Source organism: Danio rerio, chromosome 3 (genome assembly GCF_052040795.2).
Source record: "Danio rerio strain M-AB ecotype USA chromosome 3, GRCz13ab, whole genome shotgun sequence".
Classification (NCBI taxonomy): Eukaryota; Metazoa; Chordata; class Actinopteri; order Cypriniformes; family Danionidae; genus Danio; species Danio rerio.
The window spans coordinates 14794877-14817689 of NC_141023.1; the positions used below are offsets into that span (position 1 = coordinate 14794877).

Below are 22813 nucleotides of genomic sequence, written 5' to 3' on the forward strand. Positions count from 1 at the left end.
TCTTCTATCAAAATGCCTACTCAAGACTTGGTATTTACTCAGTTGGTATTTCTGTGCGTTATCTCGTGTTTGCGTGGATTTCCTATAGGTGCTCCGGTTTCCCCCACAAGTCCAAAGACATGCTATAGGTGAATTGAAAAAGCTAAATTGGCCGTAGTGTATGTGCGTTTCCTATTGTTGGGTTTCTGCTGGAAGGGCATCACCTGTGTAAAAGGTGTGCTGGATAAATTGGCGGTTCATTCAGTGGTGGCGACCCCAGATTAATAAAGGGACTAAGCCAAAAAGAAAATGAATGAATGAATCAATGAAGGGTTTAGGATTTAATTTTATCTTTACCAAAACAAAAACTGAAAAAGAGGACGAAAAAGTTTTTACTTGTTTTGGTTTTAATAGACTTTAACATATTTTACGTGCATTTTTTTGTATAAACATCACAAATTAATATATACATTCTTATTTCCTTGTGATAATTTGTGCAGTTTGTTTGCTTTAGAGAAAAGATGTGTACACAATTACAACACTCAAAAAAAAAAACAACCAACCAACAAAAACTCGGCAGATTTTACCCCACCATACATTAATACTAGAAAATACATTATATTACATTAATTACATTATAGTCAATCATAATTAAATATGCTTTTAAGTTGACCTGATTCAGACTGAGAATTTGACCACATCAAACTTTAGTTCTGCCAATTGAATGGATAGTTAGGGTTAGGGTTACACATGTTAAAATGATCTTATTATTTATTCTCCCTCATGTGGGTTTACGAGTTTTGTTATAGAAAATATTTTGAATGATTCCCAATGCAATTAAAATCACCACTAGGATATTTGCATGAAATAATTCACACTTCTTAGCAGAAGTTATTTTGTGACAATGTTTATAATCTGATGAAGGACAGCCAGTGTGATAATAAAGTTCACCCTAAGATGAAAACTAACCCTCTCATGTGGTTTGAAACCTTTATGAGTTTGTTTCTTCTGTTGAACACAAAAGAAGATGTTTTGAAGAAGGCTGACTTCTGGAACTCATTGATGGACAAAATACTATGGAAGTCAATGGGTTCCAGCAACCAGCATTTTTATAAATAACTTCTTTTGCGTTTAACAGAAGAACATCAAATAGCTTTTGAACAAGTTTTTGGGTGAACTATCCCTTTAAAATGTAAGATAGTAACAATTGGTATTTTTAAAATAAAAACATTAACCAACCAGAAAGTTGAATTAACTGCAGTTTCATAAAATAGCATAGTGATAAAGTTGTAAAAGTTTGCAATGAAAAATAGTCGCTCGTTTCGAACTAAGCGTTAACTCTGCGCTTCATTATAGCGGACAGTGAGTCATATTTCTCAGTCTTTCCTCCCACTCTTGTGGCATTTTGTGGTGTTCTTGTTGCCTACACAAACACAAATGACAGGAATGACATATAGGTACAAGTGTATTGTCACAAGCGCAACAACATCCATCAAATGTTCCACTGCAAACAGATCGCATGTGTCGGCTTCAAGCGCTTCAATGTTCATTCACGAGACTAATTTTCACAGCAAATTTACCAAACAGGCTTGCATCTCTCTATCCTACCTACAAACAGGAAAACCACAGCAACTGAAAAACCTTATGATCATCGCTCTTGCCACTGCAGATAGAGAGAGAGACTAAGAGAGAAAGAGAAAGCAAATGTAGAGACTGAGATAATGATATAAAGCAAAAATAGACTTTCTATTACCTTGTGTTATATGTGCAAGGGCAAATAAACAACGCAACAGATTTGAAAAATCTTTTCACCCCACACACACACATTTGCTTTTATGAATAGTGGGGACATTCCATAAGTTTCCATTGTACAAATGTACCAATATAGAAATGGGATTTTTGTATAGATTGCATATTTACTTTTTTGAACTCTTTCTGTACGATTTATAAGCCTTTTGAAAAATGGGGACATCAGTATTTCACACACACACACACACACACACACACACACACACACACACACACACACACACACACACACACACACAAACACACAAACACACAAACACACAAACACACAAACACACACACACACACACACACAAATCAGAATGACACGGATCAGATTAAATTTCTCATTTAATATTACTAAAAATAAAATAAAAATGTTACAAAACAAGATTAACGAGTTGCAAGTTTGCAAATTATCTGAAAAGTATCGCCTGGAAAACAACCATAGCAGAGGGAATGCACAAGAAACTGTCTTCATTTAAAAACAAACTAAACAATAATTACAGTTTCAGACAAATAAAATGGCATGCCATGAACCAGGCCATTGCAACAAATGAGATTATAAATGTTATTTAAAAAAACATGAATTAATATCTGAATCATGCCATGGTAGCATTAGTGTTTGTGTTATCCTTACAAAAAGACCGTAAAAGCTCAATGGTAGTATGAAAGAGATGACGTAAAACAAGAGGAAAGACCGACCACATAGTTTTTAAGTCATTGTCCGTTTTTGATGAGAGCAAATGAAACAGCAGTTTGTTTGGTCATGAGTGAGCTGACCTATGAATGAACCCATAAATAGCAATTTAAAGATTTAGTTCACATCCCTTCTGATAAAAAAAACGTAAAATGCGACTTGAAGTCTAAAACACAGTTTTAATTAAAGGCAAATAAATGTCCCCGGTTGTCTTGTTTTACCCTTGTGCTTCTGTCTCCTCCAGGTGAAACAACAAAGTGGTCCAGCGGCACACTAGGGTTTTCAGGTAAGAGGTTTCTGATTTTCTTGTTAGTTAGAAATGTTCCCAAATCAAGGTGTTAAGGATATAAACAAAACAAAAAAAGCTTAATAAATTACTATAAAATTTCCTATTGAGGAGATAGTCCAGTCATTACTTGTTTGATACTGCTCCAGGATTGGCTGCTGATGACACTGCCTCTGTCTGCCTTAGCCAATCAGAGTGCTGTTCCCTGCATGTCAAGAGCCATCCACTCTTTTGCATCATCTCAAATTAAAACACTCGACACTGATACTTTAGTGGATCTGCCGCTCCTTGGAACAACAATTGGTGCGTCATCTGAAAAAAACGTCAGAGAATTATTAGAAATGCCATGAAAAAAATAAGAGGGAGTTAGAATTGCATAATTACAAAAAATCTTGGATAAGAAAAGCATTGCGTTCAACAAAGAGATTATTTACCGCTTTAAGTCTGTGGACTGCATTTGTGCTGTTAAATTGATCTAAAATCATTAATTAAATAAAAAAAAAAAACAATTGCATTGCTTTATATTTAAAATGCTGATAAAAATAAACAAAAAAAATAATAAAAAATTTGAATTGACAACTAGGAAAAACATTTGTCTTTGTAAGTTTTATTACATTTCTACATCTCTATAATTTCTAGTAACATAAATAATTTGTTTGATTTCTTTATTTTCAGTTTTTCTTTAGTATAATTCCCTGCCACAATGTTAGCTAAAATATTATCTTTGGTATTTATGTTGTTGTTGTTGTATTAACAATTCAGCGTGACAAATCTTAAAAACCCTTAGAAGTTTATCAATGAACTCTTATTTACCAATATGGTCTAATTAAAAATTTTTTTTAAATGTTTTAACTGGGCTATTAAAACATCATTAGCATTTAGCCCTGTTTAAGTCTTAAATATCTTAAAAGGTCTTCAATTTGAATTGATGAAACCTGACAATTGTTTGTCTTCAGTCCCTTTTAAACAGAAAAGGGAGATGTTTCATTAAACATTTTATAACTATAAAATTCACATTATGTTAGCAATTATTGATATGCTTTATTTATGAGTTTTTACCATTTTAGATTACATTTGTACTATTTTTTTTATAATATAATTGTATTTCAGTCCAATGCATTTGTGCTGTTGAATTTTATTTAAGTTTCATTGCTATATTTATATATATATATATATATATATATATATATATATATATATATATATATATATATATATATATATATATATATAATGCTGATAACAAAAAAATTATAGAAATATTGAATTGACAACTAGGATAAACATTTTGTCTTTGTAAATTTTATTACATTTAATTAACAGTAATTTCCAGTAACATAAATAATTTGTTTAATGACTTTATTTTCAGTTTTTCTTTATTATAATTTCCAGTCACAATGTTAGCTAAAATATTATCTTTGGTATTTTTGTTGTTATTTTAACAATTCAGGGTGTCTGCTGGGCCTTGAAAAGTCTTAAATTAGCTGAAATATTATGTTGTAGGTCTTAAATAATTTTTAAAAGGTCTTCGTTTTCCTTTGTTTGTGTAAAGTTACCCAATCGGGCAAGGACCCATCCAATCTCCAGCAATACATCTCAATAAAACTTTTAACAAAAACTCTACTTACAAATATGGTCTAATTAACATTTTTTTTTACGTGTTTATGTTTTAACTGTGTCATTACAACAATTTCTTGCATTTAGCCCTGTGTAAGTCTGTAATTTCTTAAAGTCTTAAATTTGAGTTGATGAAACCTGCAGAAACCATGACAATTATTTCATCTTATCTTCATCTTTTAACAGAAAAGGGAGATGTTTCATTAATCATTTTATGACTATAAAATTCACATTATGTTAGCAATTATTGATATGCTTTATTTGTGAGTTTTTACCATTTTAGATTAAATTTTTAATATTTTTTAACAATATAACTGCATTTCAGTCCAATGCATTTGTGCTTTTAAATTTCATTTAAGTCATTTAAGTTCCATTGCTTTACATGAAATGCTGATAAAAATTTAAACAAACTCTTAAACTTCTTTCTTTCAGGTAATATCCAAGATAACATTTCTCATTTAGTTGGCTCAATAATCTACTAATTAAAATACACAAAAAAAAAAATATTGTAGATTTGTATTGTAAATACATTTAAAAAAAGAACAATATATAAAAGGAATAACTTTACAACTAGCTCCCATTATTTAGAAATGTCATTAGTAAAATTTTAAATTAACTTTAAGTTTCTCTGTAAAAGTTAGCCAGTTAAAAGTGGGACCTCATTGTAAAATAGTAATAAAAAAATAATTCAGAATATCAATAATTGTAATGATATGTCAGTGATATTGAAATACAAAAAAACAAACAAACTGATAACTGCTGTCATTGTTTAAAATAAATAAATGTAAACTTTAACAATTTAAAACATAACCTTGGTAAATGCGCAAAACAAATGAATAAAAATAGGCATAACTAATAAACTATTTAAGCATAATAAAACGAATAACAATTTCCAAGAATATCCTGAAATGACAGAAATCAGAGGAAATGGCACAAAAAAAATAGCAAAAGAAGCCTGTGATGTCACTCACCAGAGGGCACATAGTTCTCAGCGAGATCTCGGTCTTTCTCAATAAAGACGGCTGTGGCTAAGAAGAAAGCGCCTCCAGCGACGGCCACGAAAGAGCACAGCAGCAGAGACATCTGAAGTGAGCGAAACTCCCACATGTACGAATTTGATTCTTTTATTGAGTCTGAAACCTTAATGGCAAAAAAACAAACAGCATTTATTCATGAGAAGGTGCTGGTTCAATTTAGACATTATTATTATCAATATAATTACATGAATATGCATAAGATTGGTATTTCATAGCATCAAGTCTGAAACCTTAATGGGCCAAAAAAAAAAAACCTAAATAAACGAAACATATGCAATCCTTAGGTGATTTAGTTTATTTATTGCCCCACAAGGAACTTAAGTTTATTTTATGGCAAAATTAATATAAATAAAAACATATTATAATAATTACCATTTAATTCATAATTCAATAAGATTATGTAAAAAAAACAAAAACAATAAATAAATGTACAAATTTCAGTTATACACGTACAGTTGAAGTGAAAATTATTAGCCCTAAACCTTACCAAGTATTTCCCGTAAATTTTTTTCTTCTGGATAAAGTCTTATTTCTTTAATTTGCTAGAATAAAAAGTAATTTTTTAAAAACCATTTTAAGGTCGATATTATTAGCCCTCTTAAGCTCTCTTTTTTTTTCTCGATTGTCTACAGAACAAACCATCATTATACAATAACCTGTCTAATTAACCTAGATAAGCCTTTAAATGTCACCTTAAGCTGAATACTAGCATCCTGAAAAATATCTAGTAAAATATTAATTACTGTCATCATGGCAAAGAAAAAATAAATCAGTTATTAGAAATGAGTTATTAAAACGATTGTTTAGAAATGTGTTGAAAAAAATCTCTGCATTAAACAGAAATTGGGGCTAAAAATATAGAGGGGGCTAATTATTTAGAAGGGCAAATAATTCAACATCAACTGTAAATATACTATCAAAAAACCATAAATAAATTTTAAAAATCAGTGGGACTTAAAAATTCAACACTGTGGGACTGAAAAAAAAGTGTTTTAACAGGCTTATCAGTGTATTTGTGAGATTGACTTACCACTCCTATGAGATAGGGACTAATAGCGTCACCCAGCAAGTGTGAAAGGACAATCTGAAAGGCCTCTGCTGTGGAGCGACGTGTCGGGATCACAACATACTAAGAGAAGACAGGGAGAGAAACACAGAAATTATAAAAAAGATCTTCTGCTTTTTCTTTGTCATTGAATCACAAAAGTCACTTTTGTAATGATTTCATAGCTTTGGAACAATGGTTCAAAGTCTTTTTTACAACAGATTTTACCATCTAAGGTTTAAGTGTTTTTGTCATTTTTATTACTATTATTATATATTATTACATTATTTTGTCTGTGTAATTTGTATTAAAGTTTCATATTTCACATTCTTTGAGATAATTTAGATACAAGTTTAAGTAAGTATTGTGAAATATTTAGTTGGCAAATAGGTAAATTACACTTTGTAACATTTTCCTTTATACTGGTGTAGTTTATATTAATGTTTAAATTAAAAATGAGCTAATTTAGATAAGGCTAAAGAAAATTTAAATGAGAAAAATGTTATTGGCAAATAGATAAATCACATGTTCTTGTAATATTTTAACTATTATCTTTTTTTTCACATTTACTTATTTCATCTAACAGAATTTTTAAAAAAGTACTACTTATTTAATTTATTTCTAGACTACAATTCCATGCCTAAATATTAGCTAAAATGTTTATTTTGGTAGTCCTGTTGTATTTGTTACAATTGTTTGTATTCTGACTTAAAGTAATGATTATGAAACATTTCAAAGCAACAAAGGCTGCAACCAAAGTGTTGTATAAAGGTAATTAAAACAGAACAAGAACAAGACAAAAATGGCAGACCAAAACTTCTATAAGAAGAATAAAATTAAGTTGTTTAAAAAATAATAAGGAAAAAATAATAATGGATAGATTGTGTGTATTTGCCATTTAAAATTTATTTAAAATAATGTCTATTTAAATTTATTACAATTTATAATTGAATACTTAAGTCAGTCTGTACTGCTAACACAATAAGTCTTCACTATTTTGATGCAGTCATATGCATAACGTTATGGAGCTTTTTTGTCTTTTTTAATGTTTTAAAACATTATGAACACTGTGTTGTTGAATAATAACTACAGTGTTTCCTCTAGGATTTTTTCCAGCTGTGATGGCAGGCCTTTTACACAGATCTTCCAACTATCTATGGCAGGGGTGGCCAACCCTGTTCCTGGAGAGCCATATCAAACACACCTGAACCAATTAATTAGGACCTGAATACCACGTGATAATTACAGGCAGGTGTGTTTGACATGGGTTGCAACTGAAATCTGCAGGAAGGTGGCTCTCCAGGAACAGGGTTGGCCACCCCTGATCTATGGCATTATTTCAATGACAAATGTCGTGAGAGCAGTATTAAAAGTCAACATCGCATTTATGTAATAGGAGCATGCGAATCTCTTTGCTTGAGCGCCGATTTCTTCTGTCCGTGCAGAAATCTACTTGCACGCCCTAAAATATATGCTGCTCAGGCTCAGATTTTCTGGGGCGCTCTCAAATAAACGCTGCTGAAGTGCGATTTAGTGCATTTATGTAGGTCTCCAACATTTATTAGATTTGCTAGGAATATTTATGAATGTCTCCAATAGACTTACAGAACGGCATTTATGCGTTCTGACGTAAAATAAAATGGTCATAAATTGCAGCAAGATAAAGTAACTGTATGCAGAACCACAGCCCTTTATCTATAAGTAAAGTATAATTATGGAAACGGTGTTCATCATAACTGAAAGCTGTGTTGTGTTTGCTGGTCTCATGCAACGCCCGGCCCTGTCAGTCAGAATGTAACCTTAAAGGGTTAAATAAAGCACAGCACTACTACGATTACAGAAAAGTTTGCTCTGTTATAATTCACATACTTTTTAATATGTTTTTGTGTGATTACAACCTGCTATAAAAAAAAACAGCACAACTGAAGGTTTTGAATGAGAAGCTGTAATATAGCCGGAGCGGGATTTTGGTGTGTTGTGCCCCGCCATGGAAGAATGAATGTAGCGGAAACCATCAACTATGCGAAATAACAAAACAATTTTTAAAAACAAGCCTACTTTTGTGTTTCACGTGAAAACAAACCCAAAAGCAGTGTGCAAAGTCATGAGAGTGAGCGAGTAATGAAATAAAATCATCTTTTAATTATTCTTTTAAATCAGCAATGAAATAAGCAGGGGGAAGAGAAGCTCACCAGTAGGATATCAGCAACAATGGCCCAATTCATTGAAAGGAATGTCTCTCCCAGGAAGATAAAGACCTGATGAGAACACAGAAATACCGTTAGCCACCAATACGGTCAGCATGAAATTGCCCTACGTCCAACAATAGTCAATATAAAACAAGAAAAAAAAAACATTTCCAGGAAAGAACCACACAGCTTTCTGATTAAGCCAGGTCAAAGGAGAGGTCATATGAGCGACTTACATATGTGGCCACAGTGCTCGCCTGAGCAAACATGATGGAGAGATAGAGAAAGGGAGCCGCGAGGAGGAGTCCAGCTGCACACACTAGCGGGTCAGCTCGAGGAGTTCTGGTCCTCAGCAGTTTACTGGCCTGAACACCGCTCGCTACACCCAAGATGCCCGTTACTACAGTGATGGCGCCAAAAATCAGACTGCGGGGCAGAAGATAGTTAAACTCATTATTGGTGCACGATTTTAAAGGATTAGCTCACTTCCAAAATTAAAATTCAGATCATTTACTCATCATATTGTCACCCAATGTTAAAATCACCCCATTTATTTCTTTTGTCTGCCCTTAAAAAAAGGGATTTTGAGGAAAAACCTTTTTCTACATAAAGTGGACATTTATTTGATCAGTGTTTTAACCTTTAAGTTGTAATTTCAAAGGCCTGTAAATGATCTCAGACAAAGAATTAAAAAAAAAAACTTTTTGGGATTCATAAATACATCATTGAAAATTTGTCCTCATAACAATCTGTCTCATAACATTATTAATTAATTATATATATATATATATATATATATATATATATATATATATATATATATATATATATATATATATATATATATTTTTTTTTTTAAATAGGGCAGTGCAAACATATATATCTGACACCTTGTATATAAAACTTGTTTCTGTTTTCATTTAAAAATTGATATCTTTTAATTAATTTGACATTTTTCCAGTGTATCCATTGCATTTACTTTAAATGGTTACAGTGCTATAGTATCAACACACCTCAAAGACATTAAACAAACATGTCATGCTGTGAATTTTCACATTTGAGGACTGTTACCTGTCAGAGTCATCACATGGAGCTTTAAAACACGGCTGCTTGACTCCGGTGAAGACGCCGGCTCTAAATAAAAAGGCAGGAGCCCACAGGGCCAGTGATCCCGTCACAAAGGCCACTGCCGTGAAGCCGAACGTGGACAGAATAAAACTTGGACTAAAACAAGACATGGAGAGAGAAAGGGGGATGGAAAAAGAGATCACACGGGTGTATAAAATCAAATTGTCAAATTCCTTTCATAAATAAATGTAAAGAAAACTAAATCATTTACTGGTACCTCTAAATAAAACAAGACTTTTACAAACAATTATAAACATTAATTTTACTTTCCCTTTCTCCACAACAAAAACTACATAAATATAGGAATAAATGGACAGGAATTATAGTGGCATTTATTATAAACTAGGTTTATTACATTAGTTTTTGAAACTAGACTGAAACTGAATCTAGTGCATGCTAGTTTTAAAACTGAAACAGAGTCATGTGCATGTTAATTTTTTTTCGCTTTGTTCTGTGGAACTGAAATAATTTAGAAGCATTTTTCTCTAATAATAAACATCTGTATAGATTTGAGCATCAATAACCTTTAATGTATTAACAAAAATAGCTGTAAACTTTCTTCAAAATACTTCACCTAGAGCAATGGTAATCTTTAGCTTTGTGATGATTCACCATAACATCTAATAATAACCTTACAGATGGTTAGTGGTGTTATAATCAGGCTTTCTGCAGGTTTCAGCAAGTCAAATTTAAGAAATTAAGACCATTATAAATTCAATTTTAGACTTATACAGGATTAATCACGAAATGCCCTATTATACACCCGGCATGATAAGGCGCAAGACGTGTTTTGCGCGATTTGTTGCTGTTTTCAGACCAGCACAACCCTAATTTCAAATTTTACAGAACGTATGTTTAGATATAACTCAGTTTTTTGACCACACTTGGTTATTATTGTTCATTTATTTGTTTGCTGGAAATTAGAACTGAATTTAGAATAGTTTTAAAACAAATCTTTATGCTTAACAAACGAAATTAAATATGTAGGCTAATGGATATTTTCAGTTAAGTGCCCAAAACACCGTTTCCTTATCCATGAAAGTAAAGCAGTACAAGTAAAGTTAAGAGAAAGTAAAGAGGCAGAATGGAGGAGGCTCGTTCTTTATCCTCGCGCTGCTGATGGTATGTTTTCTCGCTAGTGAAGCACTCAGTTTTTCCACTTACAAAGTCCACCATGTAAATAGCAAATGTGTCATGGTGTGACGCAACAGATTATGCTCAAAACACACCCATAAGTCATTAAAAGAATAAGCACAACCCTGTTAGACTATGCGCCAGAGCGCAAAGCATATTTTTCTATCCTTACAATAGTAAAAGTGGATTCCGACACACGCTTAATGCTTTTGCACCATGCGCTTTAGACTTTGCGCCTAGATTGTTAAAATAAGAGCCCTAATGATTTTTTTCTAATGGCCCGGTATCTTCATGAGGAATCATTTAGTTATTTTTAGTTTTCTTTCCCTGAATATGGAATTTAATGGGGAATTTGCTGTAAAATTGTCTTACAGCTGTAGTGAATTGTATGTCTTTACAATAAAAAATCTTAGTCGCACTTTACAATAAGGTTTATTAGTTAATGTTAATTAATGCATTTACTAAGATGAACAAACAATGAACAATGCATTTACTACTGTATTTGTTCATGTTAGTTAACATTAGTTAATGGAAAATACAGTAGTTCATTGTTAGTTCATGTTAACTCACGGTGCATTAACTATTGTTGACAAGCATGGACTTGAATATTAATAATGCATTAGTAAATGTTCAATTATGATTAATAAATGCTGTACAAGTGTTGTTCATAATTAGTTTATGTTAGTAAATGCATTACCTAATTAACCTTATATAAGTGTAACCAAAATCTTAATTATAGAAAGTAAGGTTTTATTGAGATGTATCGTTGGTTATTCAATGGATGTCGGCCCAATCGAGTAGCTTTACTTGGACAAAGCAAAAATAAGATCTGTTTAAAACGATTTAAGCCCTTTTTGGAATTTAAGAGTTTTTAAGACCCAGCAGACACACTGTAAAATTCTCTTGATCATTTCGCAAGCTATGGTAATAATAACACTGATAATACCTAATAATTAAGTAAAAATCCCCAGCCTATCAAGCAGCACTATCTAGATATTGAAAAAGTCCCTGCATTAAGTCTAAGGCAATAGCTAGGATTTCTAAATGATCCTTTAAGGGTGATGTGAGCTCTGAGTCACTCACTTCCTGCAAAGTGCTTTCATGTCTGCCAGCCAGCTGGTTCTGTGCAGCGTGTGCTCGGGGTGAGCTTCAATCGCACCACGCTTCGGTTCCTGAACCACAAGCATTAAGAGGAACACGGCCAGCAGTCCCAGCCCAGGGGTCACCTGAGGGAGAGGAAACAAACAGAGAGGGGGGAAAAAAGTAAGATAGAGAAAGGAAGTGAGAATAAGTGGGAGAAAATTACAGAGAAATGTTATCATCGTATTTAATCTCCAAGTGTCATTCTGTGGTGAAAGCAGCAGGGGTGAATTATGTAACTGACAAACAAACAAACAAACATACAGCAATAAGTTTAATACCCATACATACCCGAAGTGCCCAATGCCAATCTTTAGCCACAGTATCCACCTTTGAGCCCACGATATAACCCATACCACTGAGAAAAAAAAAAAAAGCAATTCTCATTATTTGAATGAGAGAATTGGGAGAAATTGTGGTCCATATTGCAGGTTTAACAACTTAAGGTAGCTATAAAGACAATATATCGCTCATCATTGTGGATGCTGATATACAATCTGTTTATATTTAGTTTATACTTTTCATTTGGTAAAAACCCCTTTTAACCAGCAGATGTTCTCTGTGTGCTACTATCTTATTTGACCAATGAATATTTATTTAAAAATGTATTGATCTACTCAAAACGTATTTAGCAATCATAGTCAGTTTAGTGCAATAAAAACAACACACTATTTTCCCAAGCATTTTCAAAAGATGGAACACAAAGATGCTAAAACTAGCACTCAATAACTGAGGAACTTTTATTTTTGATTTCAAATTGCTAGCCTGGCTTGCAGAGCTTAACTTCCATGTATTTTTGTCATTATTTCCCATGATTTAATATTTTCTTGATATTCATAATCTTTGCATAATTAAAAATAATAATATTAATAATAATTACTTCAGCAGTGAACTTCACCAAAATGCCGTCTGTAGCTTTAAAAGTTGTGAGCGATTTACATTTCAGTGAATTGTGGATGGCTTTCCCAGTGAATTAGCTGGGGAAAAAATTTACTCTGAAAGTGTATTATATTCTATAGTGTTTTTTTTTTCCTACTATGGATATCAATGGCTGCCAGTTACCAATATTCTTAAAAATATCTTGTTTTGTGTTCAACAGAGTTTGAGTTAGTTTATTTATTGCCATATCAGCAACTCCTGGCTATTTCTTGGCAAAATCAATATTGCTGAAAAACACATTACATAATAACTTCAGATCTCAATGATACAGAGTAAATAAACAAATATAAATAAATAAAAATGGCAAATATTTACATTAAAAAAAACATAATTTTTCTGTTCATTCTGTGATAAGTGTCCAACAGATGAAAGAACCTTCTAAAAAGAGAGTAAATCGTAATTTAAGGGTAAAATCTCCCATTAATGTGCACTACTTTCATTCACAAAGAACAGATTACATTGATCAAAAAAAAGGTCTCATTTTAAATAAATGCTTTTGAACTTTTCACAAAAGTACAAATCATTTTAAATAATATGTTTTTTTTTTTGTTTTTTTTAACAGTAAATCATTTAATTTGAATAATTTCTGAAGGGTTGTGTGACACTGATGACTGAAGTAATGATACTGAAATGCCTTTTTATTACCACATTAAATAGATATATATATATATATATATATATATATATATATATATATATATATATATATATATATATATATATATATATATATTTTTTTTTTTTTTTTTTTTTAAAGCATTACTGCTAATAAATGATGAAAATAAAATCTGAATAAATGTTTATCTGCATTTATAATTGTATATATTATAAATATTTTTACCATTATATCCACAATACATTGCCAAGGCTGTCGGGAGATGTTTTAAATGTCAGCAGAAAAGGTTTTAGTGATCCATCAATACATTTATCACAAGGGTTTGTTATTTTAAGTGGAAAAAGCTGATAATTTCTACTGTGTTGTAACATATATTCCAGTAGAAAAGAGAGAGGTCTGTCATTTTACCAGATATGAGGATAAACTAAATAAACAATTCTACAAAATAAGGTCAATAGTATGTCTGTATAGTTAAGAGAGGGCAAATTTAATTTCGTGCTAAATTTCCCCCAAAAATTCAATTCAGTAACTAATTATTACTCAGAAGTGCTCAGTCGTAGCAGACAGGAAACTTACAAAAACAACATTTCCTGATGTGAAAAATCTGTGTGAGAACGTAACCATGGTGTGAATGTGCAACGATAAAGTGTTAGAACTTAAACACCGGTGATTGGACTGTTGACTGTGTGTGAGTGTACTTGTTTTTATATCCCAGTGGAGACTTTAAGCTAAATACACACAGACTCATGGGGACCTGTGAATCAAAATTGAGGTCTCATGAGTCAACATGCTTATAAGTCACACTGAATTATGTATTTTGAAAATGTAAAAACGCAAATAGTTTCTTGTGAGGATTGGGTTTGGGGGGTGCACCAATCCCAAAACTTAGATCAGATATCGAATCGATACTGCATATTTTTGATGGATCGGGTATTGGACAGTTAGTTCCGATCCAAATCTGATCTTGCGCCTGTGCTATATTCTGTGTAATTTAAAAGCCAACAAAAGCCATGTAGGTAGCCTATTATAAGGCACTACTAGAAAGTTGTCATGCATGTCTACTATATCCCAAATGTTCTGAAGCCATTCTATAGTATAATGAGAAAAACAAATGAATATTCAAGTGCTTAAATTCATCTTGACTTTAGCGCTTCCCTCCGCTGTGCCTGTCAATTATTCATCATTCATTTACAATTCAAACTACATGTTGCGTTTGTTCATGACAACACGTAAAACTTTCTCCAAGACTATTTTTTCCTATTAGTTTCAATAATCAGTGGAGAATTGCATTTAGTTTTGCATTGAATGGGTTCATATTGACCTGCAGAAAGGAGTTCATTGCTGTTTAAGTCATGTTGCGCTGTGTCTTTTAGATCAGCAGATAGCATTCGCAACACTGAAGTAAAGAGGGTTATATTACCTGCTCTTCAAAACACCAAATAGGTCTAGCTGACATTTTAAATGAGAAAAGGCTCAATAATACATTGGACAGATCCTCAACACACTTATTTCTCAAAAGACTGGTTATTTTACCAATGAATAGGGTCAATAGTGGTAGCCTATTACAGATTTCAAAGAAAAACCTTTATATTAAAAAAGGAAACATAAGCTGGACCACAACAGATCAATGTCATGATAAATGCTCAAATAATGTAGCCTAGTTTACAGCAATCATTTTAGTTAGATTGTGTTGTCTGTCATTTACAGTAGGCCTGTAGGTCTGTTATTTTTACTAAATAAGATATATTATTTGAGGTTATTACCAGAACTATATATGTATATAAAAAACGGCATAGTATCAGGATCAGATCTTTCTCAGAATCTTAGTATCGGGATCGGTTCCAAAAGAATGTTATCATGCACCTTTAACTAGAGTCCCCACTGTGATATAGTAACAAGACTGTGTGTATGTGTGTGGTCCTACCTGCCCACTGGGATGGCAAAATAAAATATAGACAGCATGTTAGTCCTCTTTTCCTTGACAAAGAGGTCAGCGATGATGGTGGGAGCAATGGTGGAATAACTGGCCTCTCCAACACCCACTAGCCCTCGTGTCAACAGCAGTGCCCAGAAGTGCTAAGAGAACATTTAGCACTCTTAAAACACACTCTTCACAACCTGAAATATAAATCAAGCCTCTGTGTATTCAAAAGCATGGGATTTTATGTGGGACTTACATCTTTCCCGATAAATGAGCTGGCAAGTGTTACCACAGACCAGAAGAAAATCCCCACACACATGATCAGCTTCCTGTTATACCGGTCACCCAGGTATCCGAACAGAGGAGCCAAGAACATGTAGCTGCAGATGAAGACTGACACGAAATGAACAAAGAAAGTGAAAGAAATTCTACTATAGATTGGTAATAATAGCAATCATATTTTCAGTTGGCATGAAAACACTCACCTGTTTGAAGCAGCCCTGACGTTCCATCACCAATACCGAAGAAATGCTCAATGTCTGGAAGTACACCTGTAAGAGAGCAAATGTATCATAATCATTAGATTTATTAAAATTATACATTATTCCTTGAATTACGTTCTTAGTTTTGCTTTTTAATTTTTCTAGAAATTTCTAGAGTCAATTTTGTGGTTAAAATTCAAAATTCTCACATTTTAAATGTTCTAATTTATTAATCAAGCAGTCAAAACCAAGAAATCTGTTTTAGATTTCAAGAAAGATCTTAACAAATAATAACAAAAGTATGTTTATTACTAGTGGTGTAATAGATCCCAAATCTCGGTGTTCGGATCACACTATGGTTTTTGAGTCACGAATCAGACCATTTTTCAGATCAGCCAAAGAGGGAGGAGACAAATGTCAATTGCTTTCCATTTATACAAAAATATTACTGCAAAAACCATTGGTTTTAACAAACAGAACATTTTAATAAAGATAAAAATCAAGAAAGAACCGGAAAATTTTCAATAGGAAATCTTTGCTACCGTTGCTGATAATGCAAAACATCTTTAACAACAGGTCATAGTTATTTTTTAATTATTAATTCAACAATTCACAAACAAATCTTTACGTTTCATTATAGGTGGATCATTTTTGAAGCCTATTTAGTGAAATAATTTGAATGGTTGTTTGTCACCATCTATTGGTTACACAATGTAATTGCTACAACATTCAACAGTGTCAAGTTCCATTAAACAGTGATTTTAATCTTTACCATATACATCAGTATTTATATCTGAACTGTAGACTGTTCTCACCAGTACTTTTGTGTTATTTAAATGTTATTAACAAACTGCAAAAGTGTAAAAACTGAATCTCTCTCGATCAAACACCGATTTGAAAGCAGAGCTTCGTAGGATTAATAAACATATGCAAATCATTATTTATCATTCATGTAGCGGGGGTTTGAATTGAGATCAAGATCTTTTAATGTTTAATTGTGCTGCTTCACACTGAATGCATTAATGCAGGCTAAACAAGCAGTGACAGAAAACACCTTTTATTAATAACCTAAGAAAGCATTTAGGTCCCACCACATTTTATTTTTCATCATCATTATATTTTACAGGGAAGACACAATGCTTTCATACATGTGATTTGAATGAGGCGGGAGGCGATCTCTCTGCAATTGTTATAAATGTTGAATTAACCTACAAGTTCTAAGAATTTAAATGTCACTTTAAGCTGTCTAGAAGCGTCTTGAAAAATATCTAGTAAAAAACTATGTACTGTCATCATGGCAAAGATAAAAAAAAAATCAGTTAGAGAAATCAAACTATTATGTTTAGAAATGTGTTGAAAAAAAAACTTCATTAATTTGGAAAGAAATACTTTAAAAATATAATTTAGGAGGACTAAAAATTCCTAATTTAACTGTATATCTAAGTTAAAATAATTTAATATCACATTAACACACAAACCTAAACCTTACACAGACGTTACCGCAAAGTGTCTTTGTGTTGTGCATTTGGTTTGGATGAAAAGTCACTTGTTTAACAGCATTAATACACCGTCTAATAGCACCAGTTACCTGCCACAGTGAATCTGTCCATATAGTTCAGCAGGTTGATGTAGCAGAGCACAATCACAGTCATTATGGCTCTCCTATCGGTGACTCCGCTGGGAGACTCCTCCTCCTCGTCCTCAGGTAGAGGTGACCCCACCCCATTTTCAACAGGCCCCTCCCCTTCATTATCATCAGCGAAGAAGGGCGTGATGTCTGCATCTGCTTGTGACATCACTGCTGCAAAAAAATAAAGACAAGGATGAGGCAGAAGAAATATTATGATGTATGGTACAAATCAAAATCTTGAAGTTATGGAAAAAAATAATAATAAATAAAATTTAAAAATTAATATAATAAAACTATTGGTTTGGTCTACCACAATCATACATGCTTAAAGGAAGCAAAGCTAAAGAGTGATGTTAAGTGCTCAAGAGCAATAAAAGATCAAAGTGTACAAACATAGATTATTGATCACACTCTAATCTCAAGCTCACGAGGATATAAGTTCAAATGTTGGATGAAACCTGTGGAAATGAATAAACAAATAATAAAAAGATTTTCCATTCATTATATTCTTGAAATATATCTACAGAATTTAAAAAATGCTTATTTGTTTAATGCCATCCAAATAGTTAATTTTTTAAAAATATATTTTTTACATTATATGCCAGGGTTTTAATTAATTGGCCTTTTTACTGACTAAACTCTAATATACAAATAAGATAAATAAATAAAAACTCAGAAACACTTCAAAAAGAAAAAAAAAAAGTATCTTGAAGTGATTTTTCTGTTTGAATATCACTGATAAAACTACGGTAAACGGGTTTAATGCATTAACACTTTATCCAATATTACTGAAATATTTAGTTGCCCAAATTTACTCTGTGTTACATTTACATGCATACATTCCTAATATTTTAAAAGAGAGATTTAGAGATTTTAAATGTAGACTAAAATTTTTGATCCTCACTGTAAATTCTGTGTGAGATAATCCATTTACAGTACTATCAAAGAGCTCTTTGTTTTATTGACTAGAGCATTTTTCCAAAACAGATTCCACTGTAACAGTATAAATGAATTAAACTTTAAATCCTGCTGGTCAGAGGATGGGTAAAGTTGGTTTCAGACTTTCACATTCATTAAGTATGTAAGTCAGCATGTAAGACTGCTAAATTCTGTTATTTATCATTGTAGTCGATTATGAGCAGAATGTACAAGACAGTTTTCTGTATAATAACAATTCTTGCAAGAGGAAGATGCGCAGAGAGGGAAGTAGCCACAAGCTCGTGACCCCAATTAATCTCTCCACAATGTCACGTGAATACAGTAATGAAGACTTTATGTTGAGGAACACATACTCTATGGACCTAAGAAGCAGTGTATCATTTTGATTAGAAAAAAGTTCATGTTTATATTTAATTAAAATCGTAATTAAAAATTTTGGTGCATAAGTAAATGAAAGTTAAAAGCCAAACCCACTCAATTTAACGAAGGTAAAGTTGGTTCACATTGGTTCAGTGACAACTTGTGACATGCTCCCTATATTGTTTACCATGGTACTTTGAATATTCGCTCTGAAATCAGATGCAAGTGAGCAATTCCAGCATTATGGATGCAACATTTGCAGTAAAAACTCAAAACATAAATTCACATAGAAAGTATACATGTTAACATTATACTGAAACATCTGTTTATGTTTTCCAAAACAACTCATTACAGAGTTAAAGGACCAGAAAAATATCAATCTGTAAACATGTTTTGTACTTTAAATAAAGAAAATAAACATACGTTATGGATGTGACCAAAATAGTATTTGCAGTATACAACATGCTTTGTAGAAATTAAGAATTAAACCGCACAACCCAAAAGAAACAATGATAATCAAGATAAGAGTTGGATCTCTAACAAAAACTATTGATTTTGTTATATTTTATATTTTTGCATTTATGAGGGGGAAAAAATGTGTCGAGGATGGGACGGCTCTCCGCTATGGATGTGACCGATGTGAAATTGCCACTTGTGTGTCTATAAATACTTAAAAATGTCTCTGTCAATTAGGGCTGTGCGATTTAGGAAAAATGTCTAATTGTGATATTTTTGACAGATATTGCGATTTGATTTGCGATTTTAATTTTGTAGTCAAGCTTCAGCTGAATAATCTGTAAGCTGTGACAACAATTCTGCAATAGCTCCTTAAAATTACCATTTTTTTTTGTGTCTGCGAGTTTGAAACTAAAATAGTCCCATATTACCAACGCTCTTTCTCTTTGATATTAATTCCTCTATTAATGCTTCTGAAGCAGCAGACATTATTATCCCACTCGTCCGCACTTTCCTGTTTGTTTGTTTTTTTTCTATTGTGGGCGTTCCGCATAGTTCAGTTGCACAATTTTGATTGGGCAGAATGAAAGTTTGCTCACTCAATTGGCTAGTAAGACTTGTCTTACTAGCCAAGAAGGGGGAAATAAAATAATACAAATATAGTTGATACTGGGTGTCCGTGGGGTCTTAAAAAGTATTAAAAGTTGATCAATCAATATAATGAAAAGTATTAAAAAGTCTTATATGCTATTTTGCAAGGTATTAAATTTATATAGTTTTTGATTATGCAAGGTATGCAATTTTACATCATGCTGCTTTGTTTAATGCAGTAACCAAGGCAACACCATTATTTCTGCAGGTCTACAGGCGTTTATATAGGTTTTATTTGGTATATAAATAATGTTTTAGTTTTGTATTAGTTTCTTACATTAATATTTAGAAAATATATTGCAAGTTAAAATCTCGCTGGTGTTTTATAAGTAGGGCCAGACGGAATCTGAGGACGTTTTTTTGCTATGTCTGCGGAGAATTTTAATAAAAGTCTGCAGATTTCTACTAAATTATTTTGTGAGTATCATAACTAAAACCTTAATATATTAAATAAAAAACTATATCTTTTTAACTGTTTAATGTTTAAAATGCTAATCCAATTAGATACACTTTATTTGGTAAATAAAACAAGTCTGTCATATAATATATCTAATAAAACACAGAAAATATGACTTTACAAACTGTATTGTACATAAATCAGATGAAGATTTTCACAGTCAATACCTTTACTGAAATCAATTAAAAAACTGAATAAATAAAGATTTACACACATTTACTCAAGTGAATAAACAGAGTTAATGATGGGCTAAAAATCAGCGGAAAATCTACGGAATTCTGCGCGCACAGATTCCGGGTGGGCCTAGTTATAAGGCCTTACATTGTACGGAAAGAGTCTTTTAAAAGGTCAGAAAAGGTATTGAATATTACTCTGATTCCTGTATACATTCTGTTATATCGCAGCCACTTGCGATTGAACTAATTGCAACGTTTCAAATTGCGATTCGATTCCGATTAAATCGCACAGCCCAACTGTCAATGATTTCTAACTATTATATTTGATTTACTTAAGTACTGTAAATCACTTGCTTACAATAAGAAACATAGAAAACAGTTTTGATATTTTGGTGAAAACTTCATTTTGTTTTCATGGCAAGGTTGACATTTGCATGGAACTGCTCATGAATGACTTGAAAACAACAATAGCACTATTTAATTAACTAGCCAATGTTGTGCTTTGATAGTCATTGGCTGCTAATATGATTTCATCATTTACAATTTGAATTTTTGTGAAATTTTATTAAGGAGAAAGTCTGAATATAAAACGAACTTCACCTTAATCTCAACATTTAATGGACAACATGTCAGAATACTCTTTATCTACTTTCAGTAAACCGACAGATCTCGGATTGTCAGCTGAATCCAACTAAAAGCTGAAGCGGCTTTTGCTGACTGCTGACATGTGATGCTGCTGTTGACAAATATCAGTCTGGTTAAGCAACATGTTTGACTGGCAACGATCCCAGACACCAACATTAAAGTTATATTTTACCTTCTTGTAATGTAGGAAAAGGCTTAGAAACGCTATCACTGTTGTGATATTGGTTTAAACGAATACATTTGCATATAAACATAACCAAAAAAGCAAAACATTAGATTATAACAGCCAAGAAACAACGTTTAATTACAAGAGACATCCAGACATCACAAAAACAAATTTAAAAGAGCGATATATATCTCCGGTCAGATATACCAGAGCATTTATTTAGAAATCGGTTTACACCCAACAGTCCTCGTATCTACACTGTTGTTTACCTGGAAAATGCAAAGCGAAGTCGGAGGCGTCCTCAAAGTTCTTCTGTGGACGCTGTCGGGTTCGTTTTGGGATGTCGAGATGTTTCGGGCTGTCTTTACCTAACCTCTTGCGTGAACATGTTTGTACTGCAGTGGAGAGACTTGAATCGAACCGTGCAGCCGACCGACTTACAGTTTTGTTTCTGATTTACAAGCTCAGCACGACGCCATATTGGTATGATGACGCAGGGCTTCCGCTGCACAGTCATGTGACGCCCCTCCTCTCCTTCCCTCCTCAGACAAGCATCAACACAAAATTGTTAACATCTCGAAAACGTATCACTTTTGTGTTACATTTTACACTTTTTATACAAAAAAATACGCTTTTAATGAGTTTTCGCAGATTTAATATGTTCTTTGCTGATTTTCGCTTACTGTTGAATCTCATAAAACTTGTTAAAAATACTAACACGTTTTTTTTAAGTTTACGATGATCTTTTTAATAGTTGAGGCTTGAATATTATATTTATTTCCTTCGCTCTCCTACCTTATGTTACTTTGTTTTTAGCCAATTTATTGCTTTCAATAATGACTGATAGTGTGCTTAACTTGCACTATTCATTATTATATTCATTATACATGTTTGTAATTTTGTGGTTATGTAAATGAATAATTGATCTTTAAATTTATTTATTTCATAGAATTAATTTACTATGTTTAATGTTTTTGTTTCTTATTTAATATTTTGAATATTACAGGATTTTATGGTACTGAATTATGTTTATGCAGTACTTATAATCCATTCATAACCCATTAATTAATTTAATGTTCGATCTAACTGCCTATAGCTTATGTGGCCAAAAATATTGATATTTATTGCTATAAAAATGCACTTTTCACCTTTTCCAAGTAAGAAATGTGTACATTAAACCTGAGACAATCAAGGTTATAAATCAAAACAGCTTTCAAATTTGAGGTTAAATCAAATACAGAAAATACTTTTTGTGTTACTGTTTGGGCGCAGGGTCAAATAATTTTCCAATGTGTTATTTCTTACCACCACCAACACAAGCATGACATTTCC

General features: G+C 32.3%; 1 protein-coding gene and 1 long non-coding RNA gene across 4 annotated transcripts in view; one reads left to right on the top strand and one right to left on the bottom strand.

Annotated features, from left to right (window-relative positions):
• LOC147845556 (uncharacterized) overlaps positions 1-2958 on the top strand; it is an 11672-nt gene extending 8714 nt beyond the window's left edge. For both annotated transcript variants that reach the window (XR_015480532.1, XR_015480533.1), the window contains exon 3: positions 2712-2958. This is a non-coding gene — a long non-coding RNA (uncharacterized LOC147845556). The remainder of the gene's footprint in view (positions 1-2711) is intronic.
• On the bottom strand, positions 2101-21934 carry spns1 (SPNS lysolipid transporter 1, lysophospholipid). Of its 2 annotated transcripts, none has more exon segments than NM_001444220.1 (13): positions 2101-3065; positions 5342-5510; positions 6438-6536; positions 8645-8710; positions 8878-9067; positions 9713-9865; positions 11987-12129; positions 12335-12401; positions 15523-15674; positions 15776-15912; positions 16005-16070; positions 17590-17799; positions 21751-21934. In NM_001444220.1, coding segments are annotated over 12 exon segments (1521 nt in total). In that variant the 5' UTR covers positions 17798-17799; positions 21751-21934; the 3' UTR covers positions 2101-2994.
• Between the last annotated feature and the right edge of the window lie 879 nt (positions 21935-22813).